Consider the following 18,053-nt stretch of genomic DNA (forward strand, 5'->3'; position numbering starts at 1 on the left):
TGTTCCTCTTTCAGTTTGGCTTTGTGAATTCCAGTGCTCCTTCTCTAGGCTTTCACTGAGAAATGAGGCCCAGGGTGACCTCACTCATAATTGGTAATGAAAACACAACTCCAAAGCCTTTGAAAAAAGCACAAGGCATTGCTCTAACCAAAGGTGTTGGTCCTGCCCTCCGTGGTTTTCCAATCAGTGATTCTATGCCTCTCCTTGTCTCATCTATCATATCGGCTTAGCCTCTTGGAGATACAGCAATACTCTGGGAGAAACAAGGCATGGTCTACCCCAACTGTATCTTTCACTGCTGAGTGCATATTTCTTACATGGGCAGACCATGAGTCTGGCCATGGGGATAATTTATATTTCATAATGAACCTGCTGTTTCATTACTTTCAGCAACTTACATTGATTTTCCTGAACTGTGAGAAATAAGATCGGTAGAAGGAAGGAAGGCCCAACAAGGAATTCTCAAGGTCTAGCAGCCGGCAAGTGTCCCCATCTAGCATCACATTGGAGGCGTGAAGATGCCCATAAGGGAATCCCTTGTCATGCAGAAACTTTAGTACCTATTAAAAATATATATATATGTTACATTCTCCCCTAACTCATTCAGATATGTCTTTATTTTTTAAGTCAATATATTTTAAAATAAAACCAAACAGGTCACTGAGATTTCCAAAAATTGCCACCCCCATCCATTTTTCTGGAAAAGAGACTGATGCTGAACGCTTTCCAGCTGTGAGACACAATGCCAAGCTCTCTCATTTCCAAAGAAGAAAGAAGAAGCCTGCGTCTTCCTGGAGTTAATAGCTTTATGCCAAAAGGCTCTACTTTAAGTACTTTCTGATCTCAAAAGGCCAAGCCCTCTTCAGGACAAAATCTTGATCCTCCTGCACAGAGAAGCAAGGTTATCATGTCAGTGCTTCGGTCAGTTATTCAGGAAAAGGGGTTGAGCTGAAAATATCTCTAACCCAGTCTCACCTCAGAATATATCTGGCTGTTCATTAATGAAAAAAATATGATAGGATCCCACAAAAAGAAGCAAACTTTTCAGCTGCCATTTAATAAACAGTGGCTCACCGGTAATATAAGTTCCCAGGGCAACCCATTGAGGACTGGAAGAAAATTGTACAACTTCTCTTTCTATTTATTTTGTTTTTAATCTCATTCTTAACTTATAAGTATATAAGTTAAGTGAAAGACACAACTTTAAAACTGACTTATAAGTGTTTAAGAATGAGATTAGTATATAAAATATTAGTAGTACATGTATATAATAGTTAAATATATATATTAGGGAGGTTATGCTTCAATTGTTTTCACTGATAGGATTGCACAATCCAAAAAGTTTGGAGAAAACTGCTCTAGAGAGTGTTATGGGAAAGGCTTTTCATACCAATCACACTTCTGTAAGGGAGCCATATGGTTATGTACATGCTATAACAAACTAAAGAATCTTGGCATAAAGATAAAGATCAACCGAAAATAACACAAAAGTTGGTATCCACACAATTAAGTTCTTAAAAAATCAGACACTAAATTCCAACATCCAAACTTTTTGGAATTTTGTAGCTCTAAATTAATCTTAGTCTCAAATATTTGCTTTTTGGGATAAAATATAATACCATCAGTTTATAAGTAATTGGACAACCTAAACTATTTTAGATATTGCCTAAGAACTTTCTCAAAAGAATATTAGAATGCTAAGTAAAATTCTAAAGCAACTTAAACAAAAATTAAATACTACTTACCTCTAATATTTGCCGTCCATATGTTTTTATTTGCTGGAGTTCAAGGCCTTGAATCTTCTTAGGGTTGCAATACTTTTTTAGGAACGGGTCTTTCGGTTTTGACTTTGGAAAAGAACAAAGAGCACATAAGACAGCAGCAGAGGGGTCGACATCTGCACACAGGCTCCCCAACAGGAAGGACCTACAGAGGCTAGTGGACACCAAACTGGAGTGGGTTTTTAAAATACAACAGTCAGTATAGTTGGAAGAAAGAGGCTGAGCTAGGTTTCATCCCTTCTCTAGTACAGTGAAGCTGTGCTTGGTCATGACCTTAGCTGACCCCAAAGTCTTGAATACTGGTAGAATTTTTCACTATTATTATGTAAAAAAAAAAAAAAAAATCCAACTTTGAGATAGTTCAGTATTGCTTTGTTAAATGAAGGCACAACTTTAAAACTGACCTACAATGCAATGGATATAATTATTAAATGTTTAGCCTTCCCTCATGTGGGGAAAGAAATGATCATTAACCAAACTGGATAGTTTTTATTATTAAAATCAAAATAAATTCCAAGTAAAATCAAAATGAAAATGAAATCCTCCTGGCCTAGCTTCTGGAACCCCAGTATCAAGTATCCATAACAGGTTCTAAAGGGACTTGAGAACTTCTTTATGACCATAAACTTGCACAAGTACCTTGTAGATCAGGTCCTTCAAAGTTCCTTTTTCATTAAACATCCTAATTAGCAATGCTGAGGATTCATTAGCTGTGGCAAAGGTAACCCGATAAATATTAGGGTGCTGCCAAAACAAAAAAAAGAAATTCACGTCTATTTGCATCAGCATCTAGGTCCTTTTACATCCAAGATCTGGTTATGCAGGGTCAAGTACCATCTAAATTGTTTAGTTGCATACAAATGTGAGGATATTCTCTGAATACATGGCATTTTCAAGTTATTAGACGACCAACTTGTACCTCATTCTTTATATTAGAGAAAGAACATAAACAATACTGACAAAGCGAATAACTGACAATGTAAGCTTTACATGGGAAGGTATCTGCTCTGGTATGCATATTCTCATAGTTCAGGCAAAAGTGTGGAGAAAGAGAGGGAAAGTCTGAGTTTTTGGAATAGTGGTTTTAATATTCTGCCTCTGTAAATTGGTAAAGAATACAGTCGAATCCTAGAATAGCCAAGTGGGAACCAGGATAAATGTGTCTTCATTCACAGCTTTGCCTAACATTCCACGCTGCTGCACAGTGCCAGAAAAAACAAGGAAAAGCAGCATTTTTTGGCATCTTGGCCCTTTTCCAAAGCAGCTAGCATGAATCTTCTTGTCCTTCTCCTAGAGTATGCCATATGATAATTCACAGTGTCCTCCTGAGTTGGAGATTGACCAAATTATTGATTTAAAGAGTATTCATGTGACCTGAAATTTTGGTCATATGAACCACCTGGCTCCAGACAGGTTTTACAATCTCTCTTAGCTCAAAGAAGTACCATGAAAATTTTAATTCGTGGGAACTGAGCTATGCAAAGATTTGGGGGGCAAGTGTTGAGTGAATTGAGGAGTGAAAGAGTGTGCCCAGGAAAATATAGTAATTGATCATGAAGCTTCTGCTGACCATTACATCAAAATGGTTGTCGTTGACATTTTAATCGCTTTACTGAAATATAATTCACATAGCATTACAATTCGCTTATTTAAAGTGTATAATTCAATGGTTTTCGGTATAATCACAGAGTTGTGCAACTATCACAAAATCTAATTTTACAACATTTTCATCACCCCAAAAAGAAACCCAATGAATAAAACAAAATCCTCGAGTCCATACTGATATAAATAAAGAAGGGAGAATAGGAAGCTCTTCCTTATAGTAGAATGCCAACTAATTCAATTAATAAATATAAGAGAATGGAGTTAGAAAATCTCAATGAATGCTAAAACTAGTGTATTTGATAAAGAATGGGATATTTATATAGTCTCAAAATATCTCCCTATAATTATTTACTAATTAATTCTAGTTATTTATCTTAAGAAAATAATTAAGAATGGATATAAACATTTAGCTAAATGTTCCCTACAGCTTTTTCCTAAAGAGAAAAAAAACTGGAGGTGACCCAAATATCTAGAAGATTAGTTGAGTAAACTGAGGTACATCCAATTTTAACTCTATGCAGCCAGTAATAATAATTTTAATTATATGTAGCCAGTAATAATATAAATACTATATTTATTGAAATAAAAATGTTCATGATATACCATTAACGAAAAAAATCAGGTTTTAAAATGTGTGTATATATATTTTTTTAATCATATAAAATTCTAGAAAAGTAACAACTAAACATTTTTGTTCATATTTCTGGTCGGTTGGGATTACAGGTGAGTTTTATTTTCTTGTTTTTGCTTATCTATGTTTCCTGACTTTTATACAATTAATATATATCACTTGTCTGACTACTTTCTTTTTAAAAAGCATATCTATTAAAAGAAATTTAGAATTCAGTGCCGACAGCCTGTGTCACACAATTAATCAAATTCAAAACCACAGCATTTTTCCTGGCTACACATCACACCTCATTAAAAGCTTAGTTTTCTAGCTTAATAAGATACTCTGTCTTCAAAAACAAACTCATCAACTCAACAAGATAGGTCAGCATAATTGTGCTCAGTCCATGAGTGATTCATTTTATATCCTCCTGCAGATTGCAGATAAAGAACATCCACACTAACTCAATTTTCTGGCCAGATCAGTCTTTTCCTTAAGACATTCTGCATCTGTTTTGAAATATATGAATGTGGTTCTTTCCACCGAAGGCCTTGGGATTGAACTGTGTACTAAATGCCACCTGGTTAGCCTGTGAGAATAGTAAGACAGCAAAAGAGCTATTTTTCCTTTCCCTCATCCGGCTTACCTAAATCCATATTATTCTGTTTTTCCAGGCTAGAACATGTTTTTTAATTCCATCGATATAAACATCCTCACCAAGAACACAGTGACTAGCACCTACTCTAACTTGCTTAATACACAAAGGCTACATTTAAATTAACACATGTTTCACGGGTTGTATGTCATGAACACCATTGAAATGACCTCTAATCTATGGGACTAGCCCTGAGCCATTTCAGTCTGAATTGAAATCCACTGCACTTCTCCATTCTTTCAAGCCTATAGAGTATGTCCAGCTCTTCTGTCTGTGGTCACCTATAAGAAAACACTGTGAACCTGTCATCAGCACCAAGAATAATAGAAGGACTTGTACTCACCAAACAGGAAGGCAGAAGTTTGATTAAACACTGAAAATCTTTATCTGACAGATACTTGTCGGGGCCAAGGTCAGCCTGAAAACATGGAAATATCAAGGCACTGCCTTAGTCATCAAAAAAAAAAAAAAAAAAAAAAATTCCCCTATAATTCTTTTCCCTTTTTTATTTGTCCAAATATATGAATGTAAACCAAAGATGAAAACCACCTAAGTCTTGCTGCCTCAAGGCCTTTCTGGAGAGACAGAATATAAACATATAAATAGCAGTACTTAATTATAATCTTATCAAATTTCATTAACCAAATATATCCCTAGAACTCTCAAAGTGAGAGATAATAAAGGAATGCCCAAATATTTTCTTTAAAACAAACTGCAAAACTGCCAGTCCTAAAGAGGTTCCAGAGAACTATTTTAAACTGTTCCTATTTCTTTTCAAATGTTTATTAGCTGATCAAATATAATCACATTGGAATAACCAAATGCATCAGCAAGGTGACTTCAAATGACTCCTTTAATGTGGGAGTGAGTAGGCCCCCGCTCCGGAGCACAACACAATTTCATGATTTTCTTGTCAGTATCTGCTTTCATAAACCCATCTAAAGTCCCTGAAATTGGACCGAAGCAAAAAATCAGCTTACCCAGCTTAACACCAGCCGTTCCTTTGGTTGATTTTTAATCTTCATCAAGAAATATTTCTTCCTTATCCTCCAACCTGCCATAAAAGCAGAAATGTGTTTTATGCCCATTGATATAAGCTTCATTGACTGAGTAATTAATAAAAATAAGTCTGGCAATATTATCCATAGCTATATAGGCACAAATAAAACAACTATTTGGGAATGTTGACATGGCAAAGCCTGCGCTAAAGAAAAAAAGGGGGAGCGGGAGACAAAGAAATTACTCTATTCACGGAGATAGGAAAATAGCACTTTAGTTTAGATTGAGTGAAAATGGTAGATGAGGAATAAATGATGGTTCTGAAAGTGTAAGTTATTACCACTGAAGTAAGTCCTCAGATGGGGCTTCAATCAAGATTCAGTAAGTCTTAAAAGTTAAGAATTCAAGCAGTAGGGGGCAAAAAGAAAAAGAAATCACCTGCATTAAAGAGCTTTCTTGGGATACACATAAGAAAGTATGATAAAAAAATCCAGTTCTGTGATCTGTCTTTTTTAACAGAATGGGCATGCCAGTTTCTCACCTATGTCTTTCAATGGTTCTACTACCTCCCACTTTGGTTCTGATCGGAAGAACATGGAAACTTGCTGTAAGGCAATCTCTGCGAAGACATTTTAGAAACTCATTAGTCAAGCATATCAGGAAAGTACTATATATTTAAGATATTATTGTTGCAAATGAAATCCTTAGAGTCTATGACCTTCTTAAAAAACTTAATTACATAACATTAACAACAACATAGACTAAATGCAACGTGGGATTCTAGATTGGATCCTAGAACAGAAAAAGGACATTAGTGGAAAACCTAGTGAAATCTAGAATGAAATCTATAGTTAATAGTAATGTACCAATGTTAGTATCTTAGTTTTGATAAATATGCTATGGTTATATAAGATGTTAACATCAGGGGAAACTGGCTTAGGGGTATATGGAAATTCTGTACTATCACTGCTATTTTTCTGTAAAATCTGAAATTATTCCAAAGTAAAAAGTTTATTAAAGAAAAGAGTAATTAATTACTAGTGAGGTCTATATATACACACGTATTTTAAAAACTGGAGAACCTGAAATATATAAGTATGTGTAAGCCGAGAATTCAATATATGCACCAGGCCACAACCCAAGCACAAAACTAAAAATGTGTTCTAAGGTCAGCGTGGAACAGTATTTAACATTGCTCCAAGTGATATTTATCCTGTCTTCATTCTTCACGGAATTATAGCTTTCACCAACAAAGAAGTGATTAGCCTTAAATATATACTGGAAATAAAAGCCAGTGTTTTAGAAAAACATCTATGTACAGCAACATCTATTGTGGGAAGTGATGTTGTGCCTGTTTACTGGAAAAAAAATCCATTCTTTTTGTGTTCGTTTAACATGAGAATGTTTCTTCCTTTTAAGAAGACAATGAGAAGAGGAAGTTCTTTAAAGTCACTGTATTAAGAAATTATCAGAATAACTGTGCTTTCACATTTCCTGCAAAAAGAAACATCTGTAATTTGCTATTTCCCTTCAATTCAGTGAGTAAATGAAGTACTGCTGATCCCTGAAAGCAAACAGAAATACTCTATAAATTCACTATGGGATTTTACCTCTGCTAGCATTAATTATATTCCAGGCAAACTGGTGAGGCATCAGGCATTGGGCAGAAATGCTCTCCATATGTCAAAATGGCCTAAATTACCATGCCAAGAGGTTGGCACACATAATCATTTTGATGTACTTACAGTACATTATGAGTTAAGAGATTCAGGGAAGAAAATCCACTAGCTATTTGTTTATTGACTCAATATGTAAAGTGTCAATCTATCCACAAAGAAGAAAAGATGTGATGACCAAATACAAAACTGACTCCATTTACATTTGTTCTAACTACCCCCATGTGATAAGCCATTTGGAAGGACTGGCTGTGCCAGAAGCATATAAATTTTCATTATCAACACTGGGAACTCTGTACCTTCCCTATAATTAATGCTGATATAAAATGTTTTTAGTACTTCCAAAATAACTTGGACATAAACAAACTTAAAAGGAAATTCTTTTAAGTAAAAATCGTTCTTATCAACTTTGAGAAAGATCATGAAAAATAATTTTCTAAATGAAGTACAATGTCATTCTAAGAGACTATGAAGGACAATTGGCTCAAATCTAACAGTGACTCATAATTCCCTACAAAATCATTGTTCAACAATATTTACTGTATGCTACTATATATTATATGTTGTTTTAGGAATGGAGAAATATCTGTGAACAAATGAAACATAGTAGATTTGTAACTGATAAACTGAGGATTGGGAAATAGCTTTTAATACCTTAGGGGTTAGGGAACTGTAGAAAGGACATCTTCTTTCTACTATAATTTATTGCCAAGTAGATTACATGACTACTATTCTCCCAACATTAAACCCCTCTCTCCCCAGACTCAGGCACTTCGATCCTAAACATTGACTTCTCTGCTCAGAAGCCTTTATTGGCACCCCATTTCCTTATCAAGACCACGTGTCTAAATCTAGCGTTCAACCTAGCTCTGGCTTTGTCTCCCACTACATGTGGTGTCTCACGCTCTGTTCACTCTGAGATTTTCCTCCCTTGGCCCCCAAAGATGGACCTGCCTTTGCCCCCCAGCATTTTCTATCCCTGCCCATTTATTCTTTGAAGCTCAGCCCACATCTGCAGCCCCTCTAGCCAGGACTCCCTCCCTCCCTTCCCTATACAATGCCAGTGCTATATATGTCCTTATCCTATGGGATTCTCTCACAGTCTGTTCTATATTAGGGTTACTGTCTTCTACCACACCATAAATTCTGCCTGGAAGAATACATCTTAATCTGGATAAAGGCCACAACCATATGGAAATCTCTCTCTCCTGGAGCACTGACTCCCAATTTCTACTCACCCCTCAGATCTCTGTGTAAATATCATCTCTTCTGGAAAGCCTTCCTCCATCTTCAGATCTCAGTCATCTACAACCCCAACCCCACCCTCGAAGTGATGCCCTGTGTTTACGCTGCCAGTAATCACCTGTCAATCCCTGCAGAAGTGCCTTGGAGTAGGGGTGGGGGGAACTATTCCTTCTTTGTTGCTGTATTCTTAGCATCTGGCACATAGCAGGTGCTCAATAAGTATTTGATGCAGCAGCAAGAACTAAGGGTTCCATACAGTGTTCAATGGATGTGGATGTTCTCTCTCATTAGAACATAAAATCCATTAAAAAAGAAGAAATCTGCCCTCTATTTCCTTAGCACTGACTGACCTCTGGGGTAAACTGCATGCGCAGTAAATGTGGATAAACAAGCCCCACAAAGGAAATGCAGAGCAAAGCCTTCAAGTCCATCCCATGATTCTGACAGAACTCAGACTTCTTAGCTCAGAAGGTACCAGCTGCCTCCACTGTGTGCACCCTCTAAGCTCCTAGATCTCAGCCCCGTGGGATGACTACAGGGAACAAATACTGACCTCTTAGTCCTGCCGCTGGTCTACTACAGGGGGTGGTGTTGCAGAGGCCTGCACAGCAGACATGGGCCTCCAACCTCTCTAAAGTACCTTGCTTTTTTCCTAAATATAATCCCCTATCTCCAACCCCTCCTTCCCTCCTTTTATCCTGGAGCCCACCACTATCAACCTACTCAAGGGATTTCTGGGGCTTTAGAACCAGAAGGGAGCTTCAACACACCCTAGTCCACTCTTCGATCCCCCACCTCATTTTATAGGCCCAAACCCTGAGGCCTGCAGAGGAGAAATGCTGTTAATGACAAAGCCAGAACTAGGATCCAGGCCTCTGACTTCTGGTCCAAGTGACGGTGTGTGTGTGTGTGTGTGTGTGTGTGTGTGAGAGAGAGAGAGAGAGAGAGAGAGAGAGAGTGTGTGTGTGTCAGTCAGTCCATCTGTCCCAACAGAAACCCTTCAAGACCAGAAGACATCTGTTTTCCCTGTACAATAGCTGGTCCTCAATTAGACTTTCTAATTCAAATGAACAACTCCCCCAGTGTTGACTATGGGTTACACTGTGAGTTTTGAGAAGCCTGGACAACTCTGCCTGGCTTCCCGGGGAAGGGCTCAGTCAAGCTGGTGGGGAGAAGGAGGCCTGGGCTTCCCTTTCCGGAGACTGCTGGTGAGTCAGCCTAGAGGCAAGACAAGTTCTGACATTTCATTTAAAGGAGAAAATAAATCAGCATCGCTCTGAAAACAGCAACCATCCTCTATTGTTCTTTTACAGGGCTGTACCCTCTAAATAGTGGCAGCTCCTTGAACATTTGGGTCCTGGTCAAAGTCTCCAGTGGCCTTCTTAAACCCCTCTTCACATCTACTTTGGACTCCTGACCCTCCACCAAGCTGTGGGAGAGAAGGAAAATCAAGGACGATAGCAGCATGTGAGAGGTACAGCAAAAGAAAATACAGAGATCCATCTAAGCAACATTTTAATTGGAAAACAGTCAGATACTGTATATTTATACAATACAAATATGCAACCCTAGGTAAGGTCTTCCCTCTCGGGGGGCCTCTCATCTATAAAATGACAGGGTAAATCTTGATGTATCTGCTTCAAGATCCCTTCTAGCTCTGACACCATATGACTCAATGTACTTCTGGTATAAGCTCCCTGAGAGCTGGGAGAGCATCTTCCTCAAGCCTGCATCCACAGTACCCAGCCCTGCACCCAGCACATGGCATAGACACAGCAGATAGTCAAGATCTGTGGAATGAATGGTATCATCACATGTGCACTACCCCTTGATGCTTGTTCTCAGGAGAACATGAGCAGGCACTCTTAGGCAATAATGTGGACAAACCAATGAACAGGCAGAGATGGGGCTGATTTGATAACAATCAATCCAGAGAGCCCACCGTTTGACAATCTGGGCAACGACTGAGGTGAAGCATGGAGAAATGAAAGCCATGAGAGATGCTACTCCGAAAGAATGTGAGCTGTCCCAGGATCCCGTGTGCTGTGATGCCTTTTCTCCTGTGTGAACCAAAACACAAGTAGGGGATGAATGGAAGCCCTGTAACAACTCAATGTTCAACTTGTAACCTATAGCAAATGTGAATTTGAAATATGAATCTCATGTGAGTTTCCTTTGCTTGGTTGCATTCTGGAAAGGCATTTCTCTTACTTCTACAGGCACTTCCATTAGAAGATGGCAGGTACATTCAAGAGGGAGACTTCTCAAACTTTATGTGCTTGCAGATCACCTGGGGGCCTTGTTAAACTCAGATCCTGATTAGTAGGGCCCGGATAGGCCCAAATGCTGCACTTTTGATAAGCACTGGCAAGAGCGCTGCTGGTCAGAGGACCACACTATGAGTACGAAGGCCCTAGGGCTGTGGCTTTCACTCTCAGCTGCATAATGGAATCTCTTGGGGAGCTTTACAAACCACGAGCCCCACCAGCAGAAATTCGGATTTAACTGGCATGAGTGTAGCCTGGGTATCAGGATTTTTTAAAGCTATTATGCAGAAAAGGTTTGTGCCTCTATTTCCCTCTCAGAGATAGGAATAAAAGTGCCTCCCTCTAATTCCTTCAAAAGCAGTGTTTTGAGGACCCCAAAAATAGCATGTTAATGATCTATTCTCTTAGCAAGGAAATCAGCTTATTAATAATACCCAGTGTTCCACTTAGAAAGACTCTAAACATAGTTTAGCTTTAACAAATTATTTGAATTCTAGTCATTGGTTCAGTCCTACAGTAGTTTCCATTGGTCTCTTCAAGACCACAGCAGAGTGTATTCAATATTTAATCACCCATTCTTCTGACACAAGGCTCAGGTAACTGATGCCAACTTTCCGTGGAGCTGGTACCGTTTCCACCTCAGTTCCCTGGCTGCTGCCCTGATCTAGTGAAGGTTTGGAAGACAATCACATCCTCCTCATGCTTTGCACTGAGTGGGTCTCAGAGAACAACTAGGAAGACACAGAGAGGTTCCTTCTGAATCACTTTGTTTAAAGTAATTCCGAGAAAAAACAGGCACACTACATATTGTAAATACAAAAATGGAGCCAATATAAATCAAATTGAGATTGCTGTATAGATTATCATGAATTAATTACTCTCTGTCCTGTCAGAGAAGATAATACAGATAAAGACTGCACTTACAGTGCATAGACACAGTAACTTCTCTTCGATATTTTTCTGTGCGGACATTAACAATATGTTAGAAGTAATTATTTTCTTTTTATATATCAGTAGTAAATTACAACCAGGTAAGAATTAGTAGGTAAATAATGCCCTAAAACAAAGGTATACATCTTCCCATTTGGAAATAGAGTTTCTCTCACATATTTTATCTCCAGCAAAGCACAGAGCCTCTTTAGCCACGTGACCACAGCAGATAGATCCCATGCTTACCAGTGTAGTTCGCGGAATAGTTGTTTGGATCTAAAAACTTCTTAACCAGCTCACAATTACACAAGATATGATTCGTGGTGATAACGTTGAGATAGTTCTGAAGACCTTTCTGCCTCTCAGCTATGAATTCACGATCCATGTTACCAATCAATTTTTTGGGAGGAAGAGGTAGACTCAGGCCTGAAATCTTTAATTTAAAAAAGAAAAAGCATTATATTCATGTAATTCCCAAATAAGATACAATATCAGAATCCTAAGCCATCTCATTTCATTAAGTCTAAGACCACAGATTTTAAGATGCATCCTAATTTCAGTGATACTATGAAAATGTGAAAAAACTGTGCATCATAGAATTCATAAAATATTGCTTTAAGCACAACTATAAAACTTAATTTTTGAAAAAAGTGTTATTTTTATGAACACAATTTTAAGAGTCAAATAGTTTTTTATTATTATTCGTAGCTGCATGACAGTCCCTCATCACCACCCCTGCCACCAGGTGACATGTCTATTCCCCACTCTCCAGAGACAGCCATACTCAACTCTTTCAACCAGTCTTTTAGCACTGGGGAATATTTATATTGTTGTCTTGATTTTTTCATTTTTAGGCATTATCTATGAATTTCCCATCATGGAAGATGAGGATTAAGTTCTCTTGTTCACAATCCTGACCTCACTCCACAGACATCCTGTTCCTAATCCATCCACTATAGTAATTTTATTCAGTGCAGTATTCATGTTTATATTAGGTAATGATATTCATATCTAAGCCAAAGAGCCATGCTGACCATGCTTACCATGCTTACTTTCTGTCAACTGGCAGTCTATATTTTTAGTTCACTAATCAACTCTAAACTCTCCATCTAAGCCATTTCTCAACATATTCGGAGATGCATTAATTTCATTTTCTTGAGGAGTATCTTCTAGAATCCACCACCCTGCTTCAAGCAAGACTGATGGTCTTTACACCTGCTGCAAAGCTGATATCCTGGAATGTCCATGCTGGAGATGCTTTTTGCCTTTCTTTGGCTGAACTCCACTTCTGCATCCATACCTTCCTTTTTCTTGGATACTCCCCTTATTTTTGGTGGAGATATTCTCCACCAAACTTTATCTCCCTTGACTCCTTTTTAGGAAGCTGACAAAGTTTTTGAAACCTTGCATGTGTAAATATGTCTTTACCCTCACTCGATTGATAGTGAGTCTTGATGTGGAATTCTTAAGTCAGAAATATCTATTCTTCAGAATTTTTAAGAACTACTTTATTGTCTTCAGTAACCTCAGTCTTTAACATGAGGAAGAGTCTTTCCTCTTAGACTGGGCAGATTCCCCCCAAAAGAATCTTCTGGTCTCCTTCCTGGAAGGTCTAGGCCTGATTACCAGTATTCCGGTTGCTGAGAGAAAGAGGAGACTCAGAGAGGAGAGAATGTGGGGAGGTCGGGTCTATGCTCCTGTTTTATTATGTAAATATTTCCAACTGTGCCCGACCTACATTCTCCAGTCCAGAGACTGTTTTACCCTCACCAGTGAATAACTTTCAATTCTCTGCTGGAGGGAGAAGGGCAGGCATAAGTTGCTCAGATGGGGGAGATTTAGGGATCTGACTGCTTCTGAAACATACTTTCAACTCCTGATTTTAGCTTGAACTCGCCCCACACTGGAGGCAGCACCAGCACTGTCAATTGCTAACCTTTTGAAGGTTCTGTGGTATAATTGGACCCAGTGGAGTTATCCAGCTGAAATTCCATTTCAGAATTCTGCCTTCTCATATTTGCTTAATTAGTTAGCTCCCATTCACTGAATTTACAGCTTCAAATGTTTTGTTGTAGCTTTCCCCTTTCCTATTTGTCCGTGTGTGTGTGTATGTGTGTGTGTGAGGTCAGTTTACTGTTGTTTAAGAGTGGCTTCAGGAGGCCCGCAAGTGCTCAATGTACTATCATTTTCCAGATCATTTAAAACTCTAAGTCGATTTTTTAAACTTAAAAAAGAAAGCATCGAATTGGTCTCTTAATTTAATGAGCAAAATCACTTTCAAAGAGCAATGCTATTTTACTCTTGTGCTTAAATTACAACAGTCCAAGTGGCTTGTGTATTGATCGAGGAAAAGGTCTAAAGACAAGGCCATCTTGAATTCAGACATGGCTGTAATCTAAACCACCCATGTGGGCAAATCGAACTTAGCCTGTTCCACTCTGTGTTTTTCAAATAATAATGAAGACCTTGAACTTGATATTGGAAAAGATCAAAAGGCTGGCTGACAATTCTAAATTGTCTATTTCTCTAATCTAATTATGAACATATGCCAGAACATACTTCAAGTGAATTTTCTACCATGGCATAATTCACTACTAGATAAGACACAAATTTCAGGTTGTTTTCCTCATTCATACAATTAGGTTCCACCTAATAGCATGCAGTAAAAAAATCATACTTATGAAGAAAGCACATCACTCGGCTATGTCTAATACAATCACTTTGCTATTTCTTTTGTTGTTGTTGTTCAGGAGAATTAAGTAATAATATAGGGTAATCAAGAGTAATATATTACTGAAAACACAACTTATTTCTTTTTAACTCTTATTAAGTTGCAGAATATAATCTCAACTGTGTACGTTTGTGTGTGTGTGCATGTGTGTGTGTGAGAGAGAGAGAGAGAGAGAGAGAGAGAGAGTGTTATACATGCACAGGATTTAATTATATATGTACAAAAAAATGTCTGGGCTCATACCACCTGCTTAAGAATAGTTACCTCTGGGAATGGGTTGGTCCATTAATTTTTATTTCTATACTATGAAAAGTTTACATTGCTCACTACTTTTTTGGGTTAAAAAAAGGAAAGAAAAATCCTTCTGTTCATCAAATTGATTGTATACAGAGCACAGCTTTTTATAAATTCCATTAACTAATATCAGCAGATTTGCCTACACTACTTGTCTAAGAATAGACCCAGCTGAATCCCACATCTCTCAGAATGGAGAGTCATGCTGATGTCATCTGATTCAAACCTCAGTAGGGCTATTTTTCATTCATGGTAGGGATGTGAAAATGAATTTGATAAGACATCTGTTTCAAGCTTTGTGGCCTTCAAGCTTCGACAAATCTATTTTTTCAAGCTTCATTTCACTTTAGGAAATGTATTGATCTGCCCAGACATAGCTCCTCCAAACCATCAGGTGAAACAGAGTTCTTTGTCAACAGCTTCAATGATCGTGTCCCTGCTATGTCAGTCTGCTAGACACACTGGAGGTGTTTTCCTGCTCTAGTTTATGATCGCACAATAAATATTACTAAAAGTACTAAAACTATGCAATATGTGTTATTTCAAAATCTTGCCTTTTAAAAAAGATTAGCATTCGCAAGATCCTTATTTTCTCTTTCGGCTTTCTCCTAGAATTTCTAAAATGCTTACTGGTCTCAGAATATAAAATTTAGAACTCCAAGGACTAATTATGAGGCAGGGGAAGAGAATAATGGCACATATAGAGTGATAAAGTCAGTAAGCCTGTGATTTCCTATGCACCTCCACATTGATGGCTTGAGGCCATGACACCTCATCATCCCGTTTTCCATAGCTTTCCTCTGTAACATGCCCTAAGGAGTCCCTTCTTGAGTTCCTTGTTAAGGGAAAGGGAACAAGAAAAGCAGCAGAAAAGTCCCCCAAAGTTCTATTCTAATACCTGCACAGTGACAATGCAAAGGGGAGATGGTCGCCAAAATGAGGTCTAAAGACCATAATCTGACCCATGCTAGCCTAGGAGAAGCCTCTAGGTTATAAGACAGACTATATCAGTTTCGAGAAAAGTAGCTTTTGTCTGAATAGAAAACGTCCAAATTTTGAATCTGTTCATCTTTCACTTCCAGTATAAGATCTTAATGACCTAAAACTGCCTTCAAACATAATCTAGTGAATATTCTAGAGAATTCTAAACTCTCAATAGTCCCTTTTCCCTTCAGTGTACAGTACAGTCTCTCCTATATCAACGATGGGCAGTAAAATTCAAATAACAAAACATTTGTGCTACAACAGCCCTGAGAAGTCATCTGGTTCAATCCCTTTGGTTCCGATGGGGAAAGTGAGGACTGAGAGAGGAAATAACAAACCGAAGGTCTTAATACTGGTAAGAGCAGAACCTGTGTTCCTTCCCAAGGGTTCCCTACCCAGTTCCCATCATTTCAACTCCTGTTTCCTTCTTTTTCCTTGTTGTATGCTGTCCCCCTAGATGGTTACTAATTTGATGTTGCCTTTAAAATAAGGTAGTGATTTTTCTTCACTGTTACCACAAAATATGCTCACTATAAAAAGTTTGGAAAATGAAAATGTAACTTTTTTTCTATTTTTCTTCTTATATAGCTTACATGTGCTTATTTGAGGAAAACTCAGAAAGTACAAAACTGTATAAAGAACCAGAAAAAAATGTAACCCATAAGCCCGCCACCTGGGATCACCACTGTTAACATTTTGGCATATTTCCTTCCAATCTTTTTTTCTAAATATTTCATGTTATTATATTGCATGTATAATTTTACATCCTGCTTTTTTTTTTTTTTCCACTTAGGCATTTTTCCTATTGAACTCAGACAACTCTGCATATGTGTATTATATTTCTCTTTCTTCAGCAGGAACTCATTATCTGTCAGAAGGGTAATCAGACACTGAAAATCATGGTCACAGTTTTATTTTGTGGTTTTGGAATCCTTTTGGTCTGTTTTATGGAAGTTGTTTTGAAATTATTTTGTTGCCAAAAAGCCGTATGTACTTTCTTCTGTTTGTTTACTTGAATCTAGAAAAACCTCCCACTTGAAATGAGGTCTGGCCATATCCTGCCCAACACAAGCCAACATCAATATACATGAATATTTGCATTTGAAATAAAATGCACATTGAAAGTACTCATTTTAAAAGGGAAAATTACACTGAAGCAAGAACAAAATTCTATTATAGTAAAAAGGCCATAATTGATTAGTCACAGAGACTCAACTTTATATCCCCAAAGCAAGAATGAACAGAATATAAAACCCTTCCCCATCTCCCATTCTTAGGGGTTGGGCCTAGGCAATTTCAAGTTTAGAAATATTTCTCCCACAATTCTTACTCAGCCCTGGCTGAACAACACTGTACAAAGATGACTCCCCCTTCTTTAAAACTGGGCAAAAGTTCACGTGTGCATAAAGGTGAAAACACATAGTAGGCTTAACTTTCAAATGCTCACGTAACTGCGGAAATGTCACGTGGAAATGTTTGGAGGGACTTAAGGGGACTATCCGCCACTGGAATGAACTGCACATTGGTGCCTCATCTACAATGTCATCACGGGCCCAGCTTTTGTCTAAGAGTAAAGAATATGCTATTAAAATCCATAAATGAAACCAACTAAACCCACCTATGAGGAGAATTCAATCTCTGCCATTATTCTATCTGGAGATTGAAAATGGTCATACTATAATTAAAATTTTAAAAGACAACATGTGTCAAATGCATGGCCAGATGGCAATTACACAAAGGTTTGCAGATACTCAGCCCAATTCTATCAGAAGGAAAATAAGGCAGTCATGCTTTTAGCAGTGTTGTAAATAATGTTAAAGTGTGGACTCTACAAACGCTATTTTCCAAAGTCTGATCGATAAAACACGGCCTTTTGAAGGGAAGGAAGCATTACGCTCCTTTCCGGCCAGCATTCCTCCTGACCTTTTTAGACAGGATCAGGGGTCACTCAGATTAAGTTAGGTGATGATAGCTAGCTCACCAATGAAGGGAGCACTCCTTCACCTTCCAGCTAAGCTGGTAATAAGCCAAGAGCTCTGGCTCGGGTTTAAAGGGTTTTGTGTTACCGAACAAATCTGAGATATGACACAAATCCAATAGTCTTCTCTAATACACAGCACTTGAAGACCAATCTGTCAATTGAAGACATGAGTAGTATTGCCAGTCTTTCCTATAGTACTAAAGCCCCTCTAGGACCCTTCAATCATTACCAGCAGTGTTTTCAGAGAAAGACTTTGCAGCTCATCTTTCTTTCCACTATGGCCACCAAGTTGGGA

At 38.0% G+C, this 18,053-nt stretch overlaps 1 protein-coding gene across 1 annotated transcript in view; it reads right to left on the reverse strand.

The window, feature by feature from the left end:
- Nucleotides 1-18,053, reverse strand: part of PXK (PX domain containing serine/threonine kinase like) — a 70,116-nt gene that overhangs the window by 22,514 nt on the left and 29,549 nt on the right. Inside the window, 7 exon segments of the mRNA XM_039858555.1 lie at nucleotides 399-560; nucleotides 1,746-1,847; nucleotides 2,421-2,525; nucleotides 4,995-5,069; nucleotides 5,632-5,705; nucleotides 6,192-6,269; nucleotides 12,015-12,201. Of these exon segments, the coding sequence (XP_039714489.1) occupies nucleotides 399-560; nucleotides 1,746-1,847; nucleotides 2,421-2,525; nucleotides 4,995-5,069; nucleotides 5,632-5,705; nucleotides 6,192-6,269; nucleotides 12,015-12,201 (783 nt within the window).

Source organism: Pteropus medius, unplaced genomic scaffold (assembly GCF_902729225.1).
Source record: "Pteropus medius unplaced genomic scaffold, Ma_sr-lr_union100, whole genome shotgun sequence".
NCBI lineage: Eukaryota > Metazoa > Chordata > Mammalia > Chiroptera > Pteropodidae > Pteropus > Pteropus medius.